At 25.9% G+C, this 20381-nt stretch overlaps 3 protein-coding genes across 3 annotated transcripts in view; 2 read left to right on the top strand and 1 right to left on the bottom strand.

The window, feature by feature from the left end:
- LOC135930291 (uncharacterized) overlaps positions 1-7245 on the top strand; it is a 41901-nt gene extending 34656 nt beyond the window's left edge. Inside the window, exons 27-33 of the mRNA XM_065467072.1 lie at positions 153-210; positions 603-680; positions 1672-1788; positions 4713-5061; positions 6042-6172; positions 6321-6473; positions 6964-7245. Of these exons, the coding sequence (XP_065323144.1) occupies positions 153-210; positions 603-680; positions 1672-1788; positions 4713-5061; positions 6042-6172; positions 6321-6473; positions 6964-7059 (982 nt within the window). The 3' untranslated portion in view covers positions 7060-7245. The remainder of the gene's footprint in view (positions 1-152; positions 211-602; positions 681-1671; positions 1789-4712; positions 5062-6041; positions 6173-6320; positions 6474-6963) is intronic.
- A 4393-nt stretch (positions 7246-11638) lies between these two features.
- Positions 11639-16820, top strand: LOC135929847 (GATA zinc finger domain-containing protein 1-like). The gene is made up of 6 exons (XM_065466576.1): positions 11639-11714; positions 11753-12036; positions 12079-12194; positions 12237-12296; positions 12338-12521; positions 16217-16820. Exons 2-6 carry the CDS (start codon positions 11832-11834, stop codon positions 16429-16431), a joined length of 780 nt encoding a protein of 259 aa, XP_065322648.1. The 5' UTR covers positions 11639-11714; positions 11753-11831; the 3' UTR covers positions 16432-16820.
- Positions 16821-17121: 301 nt separating this feature from the next.
- LOC135930290 (signal recognition particle receptor subunit beta-like) lies at positions 17122-17824 on the bottom strand. The gene has a single exon (XM_065467071.1). The coding sequence runs from the start codon at positions 17803-17805 to the stop codon at positions 17122-17124; it is 684 nt and encodes a 227-aa protein (XP_065323143.1). The 5' UTR covers positions 17806-17824.
- Positions 17825-20381: the final 2557 nt, after the last annotated feature.

Raw genomic sequence — 20381 nt, 5'->3', positions numbered from 1 at the left:
GGACAAGCATTCTAACCAATTAAATATATACAAGTTTTTTCGGACATGTGATCCATTTGTTTTTTGCTTTATTTCTCCTTTCTTTCTCTAATCGAATAATAAAATATTTCCGATTTTAACAATTTATATTATATTTTCGCGAAATATCCTAGGTACTCAACTATCGTCGATAAAATGGCCGAAGGAATCGATGTGTTGACGAATCACGTGGTTAGTACGACATTTTCTTTAAAGAATTTTTTTTAGGAATTGCACTCGTTTCTTCTTCTTTTTTTTGAGTTTTCGAGAAGTTTAAAAATTAAGTAATTTAAAAAATATGGAGAAATATAATGAGAGAAAATACAAGATTCCTTTCAATGTAGATATAAAATAGTTCTATTATATATTGGCAAACATACGGCTATTATAATTAATTAGCCAGGTGCCAACCGATTCGACTCATGGATTTAATAGAATCTATCTTGACTTGATCCAAATAAGCAATCATTCGAGGATTCGGGCTTGATATTTACAAGTAAATCCTCCAAATCTCGGCCTCTCGAAAACACTGTTACAGGCTTTATAATTTTGATTTTCTTATCTTGTATATATATATATAAAAGGTTAACAAAATAGATTATTCGAACAAATCTAAAATCGTGGTTCAGACACTCGCAGGTGAACGCTTCGAAGCCAATAAAGTATTATCCTTTTTTTTAATCTTTACTAAAATAAAAATTTTAAAAATGGCAAAATTAAACTGGAATATGCAAGATTGATGAAGAAATACATTTTTTCTATAAAATAAGGATCATTTTTATTGTCAGCTGTTCTTTGTAAACTATGGGTTTGATAAATCTTTTATGATCTCGCGAAATATTATAGCATGACAGATTTCTACATTATTTATTACTATTGATTTACCAGCCAGTCACTAAAGTTTTCTTCGGGTAATCGTTTTAATGTTTTAATAAATGACGTTCCATCGAACGATATTTTATCGACAATTTTTTTTGTTAAAGTTTAGTTTTAGCTGAGATAATCTAAAGATTTTTGTGCCCTAATTTTTTTTTAAATAAAGAAATTAAAATATAATCATTTACTGCCAGCTAAAATGTCTTGTTGGGATTCTGGATTAAGGCTTCCAGTTCGGAATGTTTCAAAATAATAAGTTTTGGTTCCCAAAAACACATATTTCATTTCCTGAATTTAGGACTTGATTCATAAAAATCTTAATATTACTTCTGGATTTGTCCCGATCACGAAGGCTTCCAAATTTCGAAATCAACCAACATAGTTTTTAATGGAAATTGGCAAAAAATATTATTTACTATTCAACATTTATTTTTTGGTTCTTTAATTAATACTGAAAAAGCGAGGATTTGATAAAAAATTATATTATATTTTACAAAAACTGTAAAACTAACTGACTTAAATTTTCAATTTAAAACACATAATTTGAATAATATAAAATAATAAAATTGTCAAGTTAATGAAATGAAAGTGAGGTTACTATAATTTTGAGTAAGTTATAATGAATGCATATCAACAAACGAATATTATATATTATTAAAAAAAATCATAGTATAGGATTTAGGCAATAGATCAAAACACTAAATATAACATAGCTGATAGTTTCAAAATACTTCAATGTCATATTTTTTTGTAAACAAAACAATAATTATTTTCTAGGTGCTCGTGGCGGTTCCGCTTTCCGTCCTGAAAGAAGAAAGCTTAGGTTTCGAGCCTCGTCTCGATGAGGTCAAGCGGAATGCTTTGGATCAATTAGGAAACGGAGTCATAGAAAAGGTTATTCTCGGAATAGTCATTTGTCAATTAGAATTATAACTAATGCGTTAACGATATTTTATATTTTATACACCAGAGCTGTACCGATATTATCGGATCGGCTCCGATATCGGACTTTTTAAAAAAATTTAGATCGATCGATTCTCTTCCTTATTGGAGGGTTTATAGGTTGGTTTCTTACCTTCTCTCGACAACGGCTGGAGGTTGATTAGATTACCCTCATAAGAGAAACTTATTGCCACATAAACTTGAGGCTCTTATCTTTACAAAGAAAAATGTTCAATATCATAATTTTAATTATTTTATTTTTCATTATTATTTTATTTAGGATTGTTAAAAAGCCACGTTTAGGTCGATTTTTAAAAGCGGCCCAATAAAGATTTTAGTCAAAATATTATGTAAGCCTAGAGATTTGGCAAATAGGGGTCTATACCTTTCTACGATTTTGGATAAAATCTTAATAGTGCCGTTTTTTAAAATAGACCTAAATCGGGCTTTTTAAACAACACTAATATTGATATTAATGATTTGTTTTTTTACTTTTATTTCAAATAAAGATAAATAGTTTCTTTGTGCTAGCATATATATTTATTCTCATTTGTATTAAGGCTAAAATAGTTAAGTGTAAATTCTGATCATCATTTAGATAATATGGAACTATACTATAAATAATATAAGACATTATTTATTATATATCTTATAAATAAAAAACCTTTCTACAAATTTAAAACATATTTTTAGAATTTTAAAGCTTTGAGATTTTTTTTGATTTTCGAGAGCTGGGATAAGTGAATTTTCTGATGAAAACGCCTTTAAAAAATAAATTTACACCGATTTTTATGAAAGAATTGGGAATCGATGCAGCCCTAATATTTCTAAGTCTAAATTGATTTATCCAACTATATTAAATTAGCACGAAATTAAAAATCTCAATTAAGATGGTTATTTCTCGTCAAATTTCGCTTATGATCTTTATTATTTTCTCTCGCCATTTTTTTTATTTACTACTGGCTATTATCTTTTACCTCATTTTTCTCCATTAAATAGAATATTTATCGTTTATTATCTGACTGACATCTCCACATTCTTTACTTCCGGTATAGAATTTGTCCAAAGGATCTCCATTAGATCTTTTGCTTTTCTTCTTCTCTCACTATGTATTAGAGGCCTGCAATAAATCCGGTTTTACCCAGTCCACTGTTTTTGAAAAGTTTTACCTTATTTCCCCTGAGGCCCGGATAATATATATCCCCCAAATACGTTCTCTACTAGCTTTTAGATATTTTTCCCAAATAGGATTTAAGATTTCTTCCATTATATTCTTTTTCCAATTTAATGATAACTAACACGTCCCTAGATACTGTAACTTCATGACATTGTTATCTACTGAAACTGTATGCTCATATCAATCACTATGTCCCTTCTCTCTATCCCTCATAGCTCTGACTAAACGCCCTTTTAATATTATCGGGCTAACCACCTTAACTTCTTCCAATTTTTTGCTCAATCCCTCAGCTTTTTTTAGGTTCAGCTCCTCCTCCAGGTCTTATCTGCATTCTCGAAAATTTATTCTTCCTATCTGTTTGGATGCAAACTTACTGTGAATATACCACAGGCCTCCTGATGTATTTGTCCAAGGAGGAAAACAAAGATTTAATATGTTCATCCAAATTGGGGAAATAGATCATACTGATCGTTAGTTTCAATTTGGAAATTTAATGTATAAGGAAGGATAACAGTTTTCTTGTGGGGGAATAGGATGGATATAGAGGGAGAATGAAGGGGGTGATACCTGGAAATTGTAGCCTAGATATTCCCAAAGTAAAAATGAGAAGATATCTTAAGTGAAAATATTTTTAAAAAAACAGGGAGCGATTGGTTGGACATTATAATGGAACCGGAAAGTTGGGGAAGATTAGAGTCCTGAAAGGGTCGGGCCGGTCAGGATAGGCTTTTAGCCCATAATGTTTTATTTCTTATTCTTTCCTTATTTGTCTGATTAAATATCACAATTATGAAAAAAATTTAAAGAAAATTATAAGATGAGAAATAATTACTATATATTTTCTCGTAATATTTTGTAATAAAATAGATAAACATCATTAAATTATAAGAAGTTATTGTTGAATATTTAAATTTAATGCATAACTTTAAAATAGAGAATTAAAGTAATATTTTGAATTTAAAATTTCTTTCTTATATTTTAATACGTGCCGGTCCTAGGTTGGATAGAATTGCCAAAGGACCGTGGGCCACCTTGGTCCAAAAAATATCGATTTGGCAAGTACCTAGAGGGGATAACGAATAAATGAGTTCACTGTAGGGGGAATGATGTGGGTAAAAATTTCTGGAGAGCGGTGAAATGGATGAAAAGGAGTGATTCTATAAGCGCGGGGAAGTAAGAAACTAAGGGGGACCTTAGAGATTATTTATTTTTAGTTATATTTTTTTCGTCATTTTATTTGAATTAACTTTATTTTTCAATTGTGATTTCAAATTCATGCTAATTTATTCTCTTTAAATCTAACGACAATTGAAATAAAATAGTTAATTAACCAAATTATTAATAAGTAAACTTAAACAAAATGATTAATCATTATAATACAAATCAGAAAAATTAAAATAAAATTTACAAAATAATTATATTATTATCCCCCGTATTTTTTGGAAATATTCATCAGAAAGAATGAATAATTTTTGTTGAGTTGCACTGCAGCCCGACCCCGATATTTTTTAAAAATTATTTTTAGTCCTTGCTCAGGCATTTAAAAAAATTTTTTTAGGCCCGGCTCTGTTATATTTTTTTTAAAACAGAGCCACTGCTCTTGTACTCGGACTTAGGGCCGCGCCTGCAGTTCTCTGATCTTTATAAACAATATATTTTGAATAATAGACTTTAATAACGTTCTATTTAATAAAAATAGATCGTCATAAATTTTCCTACCAAATTTTGGGCCAATAGAATAAAGGAACAACCCTGCTTCTTTGGTCGTGTCCGAAAATCCGACGAAAGTGATGCCGACGAAAGTAAGGATAGGGGTTTATTTTACGTTTTTTACGACATGTCCTCATCACCAGCTCCTAATTCCCGCTCATCTTTAAGTCGAACCCAAAGCGTAGATTCAAGTCGCGGTAATCGAGTGAAGAAGGATGTTAAAAATGTCGAAATAAATGAGAATGCCATGGAGGTAGACGAAACGATGGATATCGATGATAAAAAGGAGACGGTGGCAAAAAAAGACTCTTCAACAATCGCCAATCTTAATCAAACGGGTATGGCCAATGAACATAGTCTGACCGATATTGATAGTTCTTTCCCTGAGAATTATATTATTCTACAACCACTTTTTTGTCAAAAATTATTTTTTTTACATAGATTATTTTTAGTTATACTATTCTATTTACGCAAAAAAAATCGAAATATATATAAAATAAGTTAAATTATAGCCAATATAAAGTTATATATATCCTACTGAAAACAGTGGAAACTTAATTTTTAAAATTGCTCTTCTATAGAATTACAAAAAGTGAAGATGGGATGATCTAATTCTCAGGCGAAGAGTTATATAATCGCTTCTTAGATTTATATTTTTCATTGACTGACTTAAACCTATTTTTAACAAACGTTTTTGCATTTTATTCCAAAGAAGAAAAATGATAAATTAATTTTCAAAACTCTTCAGAGATAAATATTCGGTTTTGGACAGATGTACCAATACCAATAATGCTGGTATCCAGTATCGGCCGATACTTTGAATAGCTACTAGTCGATACCAATATATATTTTTTTAAAAAAATCGTTTATTTAAATTTTTTTTAAAATATATGTATAAATTTTCATTATTTAATTCTTTTGCTTTCTCAGATATCACAATAGATATCCTTATAATTTAGATTTATTTGTCTTGCTGCTGACATTTAATATTAACCATAACTGTTGATTTACTATACATATGTTGAAATCAGCTGATTTATTAGCTCTAGTAGGAGACACCGATTGATAGGCGTTTCGGCTAAATGTCTTTCAATTGGCGGAATTCAATTCATGCGTACTTTTTAATGTGCTTTAATGAATGACGCCAGTTGGCATCAATGTCATTGTCTGGCTGGTTCCAAGTGCTTACAAATATTTTAGTACACGTGTAAATCTTCTTTCTGATAATGTTGCCAAAATATTTTTAAAAATTTTTATACCTATTTCATTTATTTGACATAAATATATGTATAATATCGGTAACTCAAATTTCTTTTAGAAAATGAAGATCATTTATTGGTTTCTTTCGTCAGTGGTTCTGCCGTTGATGTTATAAACGATCCTGATATAAGTGAAGCATCCATACTTAAGATGTGTTTGCGAGAACTCAAGCTTATGTTTCCAGATGAAGTATTTTGCATTATTATAATATCTTTATTTACTTCTTTTTCTTAAAAAAAGAATAAATAAGAAAATATTTCTTTTTTTGAGTATCAGGGATTTCATTTTGTTGAATTTTGATTCAAAATTACATTTGAGATTATATATTTTATTATAGATAATTCCCGAACCAAAATCCTATTTCATAACTCATTGGCAAAAAGAGCCCCACATTAAAATGGCTTATAGCTACATTAAAGTGGGTGGTACGGGAAAGGCCTATGATACATTAGCAGAAGATATCGATGATCGAATATTTTTTGCTGGAGAAGTAATTCCAATTTTTTTGTCGTCGTTTATAGCTGCATTTTTAGTAAGCATTATTCCCTGTGAAATTATTCGCTAGCGAAAATGGCGGATTCATCACAGCGATGATACTTTTTGAAATATACTTGAACAGTTGTCGCGATTTCATGATTTTGCTAGTAGTATTTATTAGGACTCTACTTGTAACCCTCTAATTAATAAGCTACATTTTTTTTATGATTTAGATTAGAAAACATCGTATATTTTAAGGTGGTTGTATTTATTTATATTATTAAAAGTAACTCATCACTGAATCGAAGACTTAAACACTTAGATAGGTTTAACTCATCACTGAATCTAAGACTTAAAAAATAAGATAGGTTATCTATTATTCAAAATGTATATAATCGATTTCTCCACAAATCTGAATGTTTCTAAATAGAATTATTCCACTTTTGACATCATTTTAAAACTATTATTTTAATTTCATTTGTTATTTACCATTTGGCATACAGTGTACAAATAGACATTTTCCTCTTACAGTCACCGGAGCTTATCTTAGCGGAATATTACAGGCTAGTAGGATGGCATCACCTCCAGATATCATCTAATTTATAATTGAATTTCCCTATAATTACATTACCTTTTTTATAACCATTTTTCATGTTTCAATGTTGTTGATATATGTAATATTGTCAATTTTATTTGGAAAAAAAAACAATATTTTTTAATATATATTTAATATAGTATTAGTAAATAGTGTATAATCGCGAATAATAATTTCTCTTTTTAAAAATCTTGACCATTTTATTTATCGTAATAAATTATGAAGTATAATTTTTTATCATTTTGAAATTTTTTTTTATATCTTAATATGTTGGCACTGTGCAACTTTATATTATTCAAATACAAAAAAGGGCATGTTTAATAAAAATTCGAATAAATTGGAAATCATCCAAATTCGCCACCATTTTCTGGGTGGAAAAAATTCCCCGATATTTATCTCCCTACTCTCTAAAAAAAATTTTGTATCCTATCTCGTTGAACGACAACTCTCCTATAAAATATCTTGGGGTCAATACCGAATCTCCTCCAAAAAAAAAGAAATTTTACACTGCAATATTAATTTTAGATGCAAAAACTTTTATTCGATACTTTAAATTATAATTACCTATTAGACAAGATTGTGAAAATTAGTGATGTACCATTAAAGACATGTGTAATTAACGTTCATAAATAGTTATGCTCGGGAAAAATTAAATTATAAAAAAAAATCGTGAATTTTTCAGAAATAAATTTATACTAAAATATAGATTAAAAATTAAAATAAATTGGGAAAGTTTTAAATGATATAAATTTAATAAAATGTGGTTTAAGATTTATTTAAAAGGATAAATATGTGTAATTAAGGTGTAAGCAATAAAGTCAAAAGAAAAGTTAATATGGGATGTTGTTTCGGATTAAAAGATTTTAAAAAAAAGATAAATGGACTAGTATTAAATTATTTTAGAAAAACTTATGCAAATAAAAGAAGATAAAATCGGGGTTAAAATACTATAAAATAGACATTTTGAATAGAAAATTAAATGTTTTAAAAATAATAAAAGCAAGGTGTTTTATTTGTTCTAAATTAAATTGTTACAAAACATTTTAAAACTCGTAAATAGATAGATTACCATTAATAATTAATTAAGAATATCATTTTATATTTCAATAATATTAAAACAGTAAAAATAATTTTATACTCCAGAAGGCGTAAATATAGTTTATAAATATTTTATTATTAAAAAAAATAAAAATTAATTGACTAAAGGCCTAATAATTGTATACATTTGATATTAAAAAAAGGTGTAAGCATAAATTAAAAAAGTGTAAAGGAGAAAAAAACTGTTGTAAAGGTATAGGTATTAATACGTGGTGAGTAAATAATCACATATCGAATGATATAAATAACCTCATACAGCGTCTACCGCCAATTTATACAAGAACACTTAAGAAATGATGCAAGATCACATGTTCAACATTGTTCGGAGTACTTTGAGCTATAGGTTAAATATTCTATTAAATATTTGGAAAATTGAAAGTAGCAATGTCAGAAAATTTATTGGAGGCAAACCTTCTAAAAAAGTGATATTTCCACATATTAATTATAAGTTTTTAATTATAATTATAATCCTTTCTTATATTTACAAATAGTATATTAAATTATCAACATTCTACTATAAACTTTCAAAAAAATTAAAAAAATTTAATATGAATTAAATTAACCGCATAGTTTTATTCTCTAATTAATCGTACACACACCCCACCATCAGAGTTGTACAAAAGATCTTCTTTGAAGATTTTTGAGCGAGATCTAGCTCAAAAATTTGAGCAAAATCTTTGAAGATCGTAAAATTTGAAGATCCTTTATTTTTTAAAAATTTTGTGTAACGATCTTCAAAGATCTTCATGATATTTATTTTTTTACCCCTTTATTAAAAGCCCAGATGTTTTTCAATTTTCATCAAGGCAGGAGGAGAGGTATAAAACATAAAAGAAATATTATATTTAGTACAAACAATTTTAATATTAAGTAAATCCTATGCGTTTCAAAAAATTGCATATTTCAGTTTCTAAACCAACAACAAAATCTATGGGAATATATCTCTAAGATTATTCGGATGAAATAAATGTATTAAATTTAATATTATATGTTACAAAACATTTGTTTAGTTAAATATTATCCATAATAATGAATTAAATTTAAATTATAATGACTTTGATTTCCTTTTCAGGCAGTTAAGATTTTTTTGTCATATTAAACTTAGTAGCAACACACTAAACCAGCAAGATCCTTTTAGATAAGGATCATTATAAGTTATAACATTACGATATCAACATGCCAACTTTTGTTGAATTTATTAAATAAATCTGGGTCATTATCTAAACTAATTTGTAAAAAGATTTAATTATTATTAGGTATAATTTTGACCAAGTACTCGCGTAGAAAATTTATTCAGCCTAGGGATGCATATTTTGTAAGAGAAGCTAGCGCGTCTTTTAGACAGAAATTTTAAAAATAGTTGATTGTTAAAGTCAAATATAAATTTACTAAGTCCGAAATTTTATAAAAATAATCAGTGCAAATATATATTATTTTCTGATATTTTATTTTGGTGTAAGTGTATTCTGTTCTCCGGTATAGTTTCTTAAAACATCTTTGATTAAAATTTGTAAATCGTAAATATGATAAATTTTATTATATTAAATACAAAAAAAATGATTTTGTTATAATTTATTTATAATGTAATTGATTACTTTGGAAATATAACTATAACTAGTATCTAATTACATCTAAAAAAATGTAATATAGATTAACATTTTGTAGTTTTTAGCTGCAATTTTTATATAATATATATTTTCATAGTTTATTATAATTATTTTTTTGTATAATATTTACTTTATATAATTTCACTTAACAACTGCTTAGCTCATCAAATAGGATGAATATATAGATAAATTGATCTTTTATATGTAGTATTGTTAAAAAGCTTGATTTGCGTCCATTTATAAAAATGTAGATTATGATTTTTTATATAGCCAAGATAATATTACGTAAGTCTCGAGATTTGGGAAAGCTAAAAAAAATTGTTATCATTTAAAATGACTATTTATTTCTTTTGTGTCTGGACATCATCTTGCCATATCATAGTTATGCTACTGTTAACGTAAGGAAGCAAAGATAAATCTCGGCCCCCCTGAGAAATGTGCATGTTCTTGTGATGTGAATATCATTTTAGTTAATAGAAGATTCCCCTCCCTCATCTTCCATCCCCCAAATACAATATACTACTATAAATAATCCTTTGAGAGAAAAATAGATAAAGTTAATAATTTTATAAAATAATTACTATAATTGCAAACTTTCGGAAAAATCATTTTTATAAATAAAAAAAGTGAAAAAATGCAAAATAAATATTTACGTGATACGTGAGCGTTTTCGCCCTCTGGTTGTGGGTACAACAGAGCTACGCTAGGTTATCCTCAAAATCCATCAAACTGGATAGTTAATTAGGGGAAGAAAAATGAGGAGCCCTTCACACGTTTGTGGGCAAGGCGCACGTACTTGTAGGCGTAACATTTCGAAAAAAGTTGCTTAAACCTATATAGGCTTAGTAAAAAGGAATGGGGTAAAAAAAGAGCCTATACCCTAGAACTACAGTATAATTTAATTACTATAAAGGTGGGTGATGGCTGTTAAGTTCTTTAATGTAAGTTTTGATGATTACTATCACTATTGAGATTTCAAAATAAATATTTTAACTCTTAAAGTCCTGCGTGCTAGTTTGACCTCATCAACTTGCGTGTCATTTTATAAGCACTAAGAAGGCTAAATGATTTAATTTTACATTACAAAATAATTATATTATAATTTCACTCATATTTTATTAATTTTCAGTCTAACATAGGCATTTGCTTGTATTTCGTTTTAACTTTTCCTCATTTTTATGTTCCGATTATGGCAAATTATAAACATATTTCTTTTAGTTTTTATATCTTCTATTAATAGCGGATTACACATGGAATCATAATATTTACTATAATGCTAACTTTTTAGACCTCATTTATAGTAAATGCGTTATGTTCAAGCTTTGCTTTAACGCAGAGTTATTAAGGCCAATATAAATTATATAAAGCAATGAAAATTTGATAAACATATGGTTGTGATACCTTTAGAAAAAATATGTGATACGATTTTAAAAAATGATATCGATAAAAAGGTAAATGATAATTCTTAAATATTACATAAAATAATTAATATTTGGTTTTATCTTAAATAATCAAAACGGAATGAACTATAATAGTTCTAACACTTGAAGATAACGTGTTCAATATAGCGTTAAGAATATAATTTTTATATTTAGGTGCCCAGCCACATAGAATCATATTTTTTTGTATAAATATATTCAAAATAAATATAGAATTATTTTGAAAAAATTTTCTGACTTATTAAAATAAAGTTCAACTTGAAAGTGTTAAATATTCAATATAGTTAAAAGCTTGTGATAACCTTAAAAAGCTTAAATAAAATTTTTAGGGATAAACCAACCATTACTACCCCCTCCGCCTACCCCAAGAAAAATCCTAACGACATCATTATACCTATGCGTTGCGACAATACCCCCCTCACACCCCCCTCATACCCACCAGGCCTCTGTCCTCTATAGTGCCAACTGAAAATCTTTAGATAGGACTATATTCTCTTTTAATATATAAATGAAAGGTATAAAAAGAGTAACTAATCATAACCAAAATTGATAGGCATATTAAATAATTTCTATCATATGGTGAATGAATATCAAATTAAAAGTGTTGTGAAATGTTAGCCCAGTGATGTGAAATGATGGCTTTGACTCCATCAACGCATACTTCTGCTCACGTTATTCCTATAAATAGCCCTATATGCAGTATATGTCAAATTAATGAATCAGCTATCTGGAGAAAAATAAAAAATTATGGAATTATTTGTAATTCTTGTTATATCCTACAATATCTTGATAAACTGTCAAATAATCTAGCTCAGGATATAGCAAAAACATCATCTGGTATTTGCATTTTAAATAAATATATATAAATAAAAAAGATAGATAGCACAAATGTTAGAAAAAGTCAAAGAGTTAAAAATATGCAACAGAGAGTTTTATACCCTAATGCATTAAATAAAGGAAAGGGTCGAAGATCAATATTTTTCAAGCAAAACTCAGTATTATACATAATTTATTCTTATATAATATTTTTTAAATAGACAATTAAAACCTCTTCAGTTTTAAATAATATTAAGACCTCAAATTTTTTATACAACCAAGTATTAATAATTTTGAAAGACTTTATTAATATTTAAATTAGGGAATATTCTATCAAATTGGAGATATTGTTGCTTTGCTAGGAATGACTAATAAAACTTATTATGCTCAAATAAAGGGCTTTATGACAGATGCATACATGAACAAAAGTGCTTTGATACATTGGCTAATTCCGATTGAAGAATTGACATATAATGAGAAATTTGATCCATATAAATTTAAATTAGGTAGAGCTTTATATTTAGAACTAATAACTTAATGTAAACGTATTCATAATTTATATCAATATAAAAGATGATTGATAAAACTAACAAAAGAGTTCACATCAAAATTGTCTGAATTCACTATGTAGATACTCTATACACAATGGTATAGTCCTAAAATTTGCATTGGGGAAATGCTATTTAAAAAATAGAGCCCATATTTTTAACTACAATATTTTAATATTTATAATAATATTAATTGCTTCTTTCTTGATTTATTATTGTGTGCAGACTATGACTTGTCAGCCACTTTTTAATATATGGAGAAAAATTCCACTGCCTGAGAAGGGGTTCATTATTATATATCAATATATAATTTATTATAAAACTGGTAATCAAATCCGTTATAATGATCCATATGGTGAAAGCAGTGCTCAATACTATATGGAATTGTGTTAATTCAATTTTGAAATTCTTTCAAATCATGGGAGGCATTTATTACTTTTATTATTGTCATCAATATACTATTTATTGCAGATCCACAAGGATCAGTCAGAAATAAATTTGTTTATTTGATAAAAGTGGAATATCTAAATTCTTAGATGACAAAATATTAAATAAACATTCATTTTAAAATTATAAAAGAGATTTAGAACCTACCAGGCATAGTTTTTTGAATATGAATATTTTTGCTTTATTGATTTTTCAATGTTAAGTAAACTTTTTGCCTGTTAAAAACAGATTGGATAATTTAAATAGAATATCATCCATCAAAGCAAGATCTGATAATTATTGCTTTCTAACCTGGTGGACAGGCTGTTAAATTTTACACTGGTGCTAGAAATGGCTGAATTTTTGAAATGTATATACAAGATCTTACTCATAGTTTCCAATCTACCTTAACATTCGAAGACTTCTAGATGCCCATCATACATAAAGTTCCCTTCCAATCTTCAGCAACATGCCTAATTCAGATGCTATTTGATCCAACACCTTTTGATTTTTGCTAGACTGAATATATAAACTGTATAATGTGTCAATAAAAGACTTTAAAATGATTAACTGTAACATTACATTTGCCACAACCAATTCTAAAAGGTGATTTAAATGATGATAGAGTATGATCGTTGGATGCAGGTGCAAAGGCGCTTGCTACACAAGAGTTCTTTTCAGTCATGACATTGGCACAATTACTAACAGAGATCCATTTTTGTTAACACAGTGGATTTAAGATCCAAATGAACTATTTTCTCGACATCTTTTGATTCTAGTTCAATTAGGTCTAGAATTAAAAATAGGTTCTTCATCATAAGAGAACACCAATGCCTATTATACATAAATAATTGAGCTCGATTTATCTGACAACTTAGCAGATTTTTAATATCTTTCCAAATTGTAATATTATTTATAGTTATTATTTGTGTTTCCTTGGAATAAATTGTTAACTAGACAGAATATTTAGAATGTAAAATATGTCCCATATCTTAAATGTTGTGTTTTTGTAAATCTATCAGTGATTCAATCCATAAATGGATTGTTTGATTTGGCAAGATAGTATTCTTTATTAAATATTAACTTGGTTTTTTTATTAATGTTTTAAAACCATTTTTTATGCATACTCAATTTATTATAAAAATTTGTAATATTTTCATTTTTATTTAAACACATATGTGGCTAGTTAAAACTGATATAATGATATTCCCCTATTTCTATTGGATATTCCTTTTTAATAACATATTAAGATAGGGAAGGGTTCATTTTTAAAATTAAAAATGTGATTACATATACTACCATTTTTGTTTATAAAATATTTTATAATCATTATTTCAAAAATAATTAGAAAAATCTCCTCCCAGCCCTTACTTTTTGAACAATTCTGGCAGGGGCACTCTAAATTTTTTGAAATTTAAAAATCGGTCTAGGTGAATGATTTTAAAATGAGAGATTCCAAATCCCCATGAATTTCATATCCCAACACTTACATTTGAGATTACACTATAACTCAAAAGCCTCAGACTGTACCTGACTAAAAAAAACAAGGCTAGGCCTGATAATATGTGAGAAAATCTATCTTGGCAAGTCCTAAAAGAAAAAAATTGATAAGCCAGGCAAAAAAATATGTGGGCTGGATTATTGATAAATTCTGTTATTTGATAGAAGTGATAATCCATAAAGTGTAGTGTTTTTGTTTTAAACACTCCCCAATAATTGTTTATTTTGGTATTCAACTACATAAATTTTGGGCTATGCCTTGTATTTCAAAAGGCCAGGCCTGGCAAACAAAATTACAACTGGGCCAGGTCTGGAAATTTTGTAGCTCTATTACATATGTGGCATTCATACCCTGCCAATATAAATACAATGTATTCTCTAGCAGAGATTAAAAATATCAACAAATATAAAAACTTTAGTGATTTTATATTCTTGCCTTTGCTTTACCAATGGACTTTTCATGCACATCACCTTCAGTTTTCTAGCTCATAGAATAAAATTGCAAAAACTTGAACCTAAGGAATTCTTGTTCCTTGGGCAGAATATACAATTAAATATTTTTAAATTTAAGTATAGTTCCTTTTTAAAAACTCAATTATATTTTCAAATTATTTAAGTTCGTATTAAATATAATTTCATGCGATGTTATTTAGTTTTATACAACATGCTATATTTCTTATAAATATTAGAAACAAATATAAATAGAATAAAATAGATTACCACTATTTAAATTATCAAAGCTATGGCTGAATATTTAAATTAATACTTGATATTATAATAGAAAATAAAATAAATGTTAAGAGATTAAGTTCTTTATAAAATTTTTTTTAAAAAAAATTGGGTGATTTGTTTGTCACCAGGCTGTAAACGGGCTTGGGATATTTTTATCTTATTTTGCAGGACTCTAGCTCAAAGCCCACCTCTAAAACTGATGCTCATTATTATAATCATTAAATAGTTATTCTTAAATAGATTTATTTAAATAAATCTATTTGATTTTTATAAAATATACTTTCCCTAAAAATCAGAATCTGGTGCACCCTGGGCCAAATCCATAATTATAGAGTCAATATTAGTACTATTTACATTGTTTTCCATATTATTAAAATTATATATTTTAACCAGGGATGTAAACTTGGCAAAATTTTTGCCAGGATTGAGTTTAAGGATAAAAAAATAGGTGGGTTCTGTTCAGGGAAATATTTTTGATTGTGGGTTTGGTTCTGGGTTCAGCACGAATTTAACAATTTTTGAATTGATAAAAAAAATTCTATATTTAAATCATAATTGAAAAACTACACATAGATTTGGTATAAAAAATAAATTTTTTATTTTATTTATAGGCAAAATATAATTAAAAATACAAAGCATATTCATGTATCAATTTTAAAAATTTTATTTAGACGTATTTCTTTAAATTAACAATATCCAATATAAAAATTTTTACTTAGACTAGTTCTCTTTCATTTTCCTCTAATTAATAATCTTTGAGAATAGTTAAAAATTAAAAATAAATGGATTGTTTAAAATTTATTAATATTTCACTTTTTAATACAATTCACTGAACCCGGGCTCAGTTAAAATTCCTGGGTTTGGTTTGAAATTTTTTAAACAGGGTTCAGGTTTGGTTTCCCTGATTTTAACCAATCAATAGTTATTAAGAAAAAATTAAGATGCTAATAAAATTTAAATTATAATATATATTTATATTAATCAAAAACAAAAAGCTTACGAGGAAATCACACCAAGAAATATGAATTACATGGAATTTGTATGTAGATTACCTCCCAATTATTTTACCAGTTCTAGTCATAAGACATTAGATTTACATAATTTAACTAGCGCTGGCTACATTAATACAACTATACAAAATGTTTCTAAATATTCATATAATAATGCTACTATAAAATCTTCTGAAAATGAAATATTTTTAGGGATATAAAAATACTTGTAAAAATATTTATATTTTATGGATGTATTCGATTTATCACATATTTATTTTAAGATGCCTTAATAAAATAATTACAAGTTTTTTTATTAACCTGTGTTTTTATATATATCAAATATTTTAAACATTTTATGAGGGTAATAATTAGGTTAAGTTTATTTAGCATCTTTAAATTCCTTTTTTTAAAAATAAGCTTGTTTCCAAAATATCATTTAATATTATTAGCTTTTATGAATATAAATTATAATATAAACATCTACTTAAGTTAAATGTATGAATTTTGTAAATTTTATCTTTCATTTATTTTGCAAATTATTTAGGGAAATTGAAAAGAATAAAGATGTAGGATTTATATTATAATTTTAATTTTTCAACTGGTTAATTTTATATAATTTACATATGGGCCAGTTAAATTTTAACAAATGCAAGACCCATGGAAATATTTTTTTATAAACCTGAACCAGTTCAAAAAATTCAATTTATACGATTTTATGGCCATTCAGGGCTCTGATAAATCATTCAAATTTTGAAGTTATTTTAACTATTACATATAAGCCTTAATTGTTAGCATTATAAAACATGTATTTTTTAATGTTTTATTCTATATATATAAAAATAATTTATTCATATATTATATGAAACAATCATTATAAAATCCATATATACATAATAATTAAAATAAAATTATAAATTATTTAACCAATTTATTGCTTTAAGATTATCTAAAACAGGATCATTGTTTAATTCTACAAATTCAATTTTGTTTTTAATTTTATCGAATGAAAATATATCAGTATGTTTATAAAACAAGGCTCTAGGATGGCTTAAATTTCCTTGATTTGTCCTTTTTAGTATTTCAAATTCAGTTTCCAAAGTTGTTCTGATAGCTGTTGAATTTTTAGCAAGTGGTGAATCTTGTTTATGGCATATGATCAAAAAGGGGATTTGGTTAGTATAAATAACTTTATCATGAATAATATTGTACAAATAATTAGCAACATCTCTATAATTTTTAGAAAATTGTGAGCTATCAATAAAAAATATAACACCTAAAGCTGACGATTTGTATTTATCAATTAAGGGGTAAGTAATTGCTTCAAATCCAGGTATATCTATAATATCCAGTATTTGTTTGTTATTAGCGATATAAATTCCTTTATTTTCTTTAATGGATGTATAAGTGATCTTCTGCTTATTATGCAAAAGTAATGTAAAAAAATATGTCTTGCCTGCTCCACTAAGACCTAATAGCATTATAGATCGCCTTCTAATGGAATATCTTTTGATAATTGCATATAAAATAGGTATTAAAATTATAACAAAGGTTAATAATATAATTAAATAATTTTCTTGAAAATAATCAATCATGTTTGCAAACAACGTTTTAAAACGGTGTAACTAAACTGAGAATTAACAGGTAAACTGAGAATTGACAGGTAAACTGAGAATTGACAGGTAAAATTTATTTTTGTTTTATTGCCTATCAATTATTTTTAAATATATATATAAAATGTTTTTAAAGTAAAAATCAAATCTATCCAAAATTAAAATTATTTAAATATATAAATTAGAATATAGAAGATATTGTAGTCCATAAATTTATAATTTGTATAGAACAGATCTATTATATAGAAAATATAACACCAATAATATATTTTTTATATCATAATAAATATTCCGCTAGATGGCGTAATTTATTAAAATTTTTGTTTTTAATTAAAAATAATATGAATTATAGGAGCATAATTCTACGCTCTGGATTAATTGATTTGGTACCGACTTATATAAACATAAAATGAAAAAATTTTTAAGTTTCCATCATTATTTTTGGAGTTATGATGTGGATTCTCAGTTTAGTCAATTTTTTAATTTTTTTTAAAATTTTTGGGATTTTAAAAATATTTTATTTTTTTGACTCATTTGGTGTAAACTAACTTATATTAACATAAAATGAAAAAATTTTTAAGTTTCCATCATTATTTTTGGAGTTATGATGTGGATTCTCAGTTTAGTCAATTTTTTAATTTTTTTTTAGATTTTTGGGATTTTAAAAATATTTTATTTTTTTTGACTCATTTGATGTAAACTAACTTATATTAACATAAAATGAAAAAAATTTTAAGTTTCCATCATTATTTTTGGAGTTATGATGTGGATTCTCAGTTTAGTCAATTTTTTAATTTTTTTTAAAATTTTTGGGATTTTAAAAATATTTTATTTTTTTGACTCATTTGGTGTAAACTAACTTATATTAACATAAAATGAAAAAATTTTTAAGTTTCCATCATTATTTTTGGAGTTATGATGTGGATTCTCAGTTTAGTCAATTTTTTAATTTTTTTTTAGATTTTTGGGATTTTAAAAATATTTTATTTTTTTTGACTCATTTGATGTAAACTAACTTATATTAACATAAAATGAAAAAAATTTTAAGTTTCCATCATTATTTTTGGAGTTATGATGTGGATTCTCAGTTTAGTCAATTTTTTAATTTTTTTTAAAATTTTTGGGATTTTAAAAATATTTTATTTTTTTGACTCATTTGGTGTAAACTAACTTATATTAACATAAAATGAAAAAATTTTTAAGTTTCCATCATTATTTTTGGAGTTATGATGTGGATTCTCAGTTTAGTCAATTTTTTAATTTTTTTTTAGATTTTTGGGATTTTAAAAATATTTTATTTTTTTTGACTCATTTGATGTAAACTAACTTATATTAACATAAAATGAAAAAAATTTTAAGTTTCCATCATTATTTTTGGAGTTATGATGTGGATTCTCAGTTTAGTCAATTTTTTAATTTTTTTTAAAATTTTTGGGATTTTAAAAATATTTTATTTTTTTGACTCATTTGGTGTAAACTAACTTATATTAACATAAAATGAAAAAATTTTTAAGTTTCCATCATTATTTTTGGAGTTATGATGTGGATTCTCAGTTTAGTCAATTTTTTAATTTTTTTTTAGATTTTTGGGATTTTAAAAATATTTTATTTTTTTGACTCATTTGATGTAAACTAACTTATATTAACATAAAATGAAAAAAATTTTAAGTTTCCATCATTATTTTTGGAGTTATGATGTGGATTCTCAGTTTAGTCAATTTTTTAATTTTTTTTTAGATTTTTGGGATTTTAAAAATATTTTATTTTTTTGACTCATTTGGTGTAAACTAACTTATATTAACATAAAATGAAAAAATTTTTAAGTTTCCATCATTATTTTTGGAGTTATGATGTGGATTCTCAGTTTAGTCAATTTTTTAATTTTTTTTTAGATTTTTGGGATTTTAAAAATATTTTATTTTTTTTGACTCATTTGATGTAAACTAACTTATATTAACATAAAATGAAAAAAATTTTAAGTTTCCATCATTATTTTTGGAGTTATGATGTGGATTCTCAGTTTAGTCAATTTTTTAATTTTTTTTTAGATTTTTGGGATTTTAAAAATATTTTATTTTTTTTGACTCATTTGATGTAAACTAACTTATATTAACATAAAATGAAAAAAATTTTAAGTTTCCATCATTATTTTTGGAGTTATGATGTGGATTCTCAGTTTAGTCAATTTTTTAATTTTTTTTAAAATTTTTGGGATTTTAAAAATATTTTATTTTTTTGACTCATTTGGTGTAAACTAACTTATATTAACATAAAATGAAAAAATTTTTAAGTTTCCATCATTATTTTTGGAGTTATGATGTGGATTCTCAGTTTAGTCAATTTTTTAATTTTTTTTTAGATTTTTGGGATTTTAAAAATATTTTATTTTTTTTGACTCATTTGATGTAAACTAACTTATATTAACATAAAATGAAAAAAATTTTAAGTTTCCATCATTATTTTTGGAGTTATGATGTGGATTCTCAGTTTAGTCAATTTTTTAATTTTTTTTTAGATTTTTGGGATTTTAAAAATATTTTATTTTTTTTGACTCATTT

This window comes from Gordionus sp. m RMFG-2023, chromosome 5, assembly GCF_954871325.1.
Source record: "Gordionus sp. m RMFG-2023 chromosome 5, tfGorSpeb1-WG-v2, whole genome shotgun sequence".
NCBI classification, from domain to species: Eukaryota; Metazoa; Nematomorpha; class Gordioida; order Chordodea; family Parachordodidae; genus Gordionus; species Gordionus sp. m RMFG-2023.
This window is presented reverse-complemented; position numbering and strand designations above follow the sequence as displayed.

What these genes read in the sequence shown, in the direction of transcription:
- LOC135929847 (XM_065466576.1), top strand. Translation starts at nt 11,832, where the DNA reads ATGATGGCTTTGACTCCATCAACGCATACTTCTGCTCACGTTATTCCT. An exon ending in CAAATTTTTTATACAACCAA is followed by an intron (nt 12,297 to 12,337) that starts GTATTAATAATT and finishes TATTTAAATTAG; the next exon opens with GGAATATTCTATCAAATTGG. An exon ending in TCCATATAAATTTAAATTAG is followed by an intron (nt 12,522 to 16,216) that starts GTAGAGCTTTAT and finishes AAAAACAAAAAG; the next exon opens with CTTACGAGGAAATCACACCA.
- LOC135930290 (XM_065467071.1), bottom strand. Translation starts at nt 17,805, where the DNA reads ATGATTGATTATTTTCAAGAAAATTATTTAATTATATTATTAACCTTT.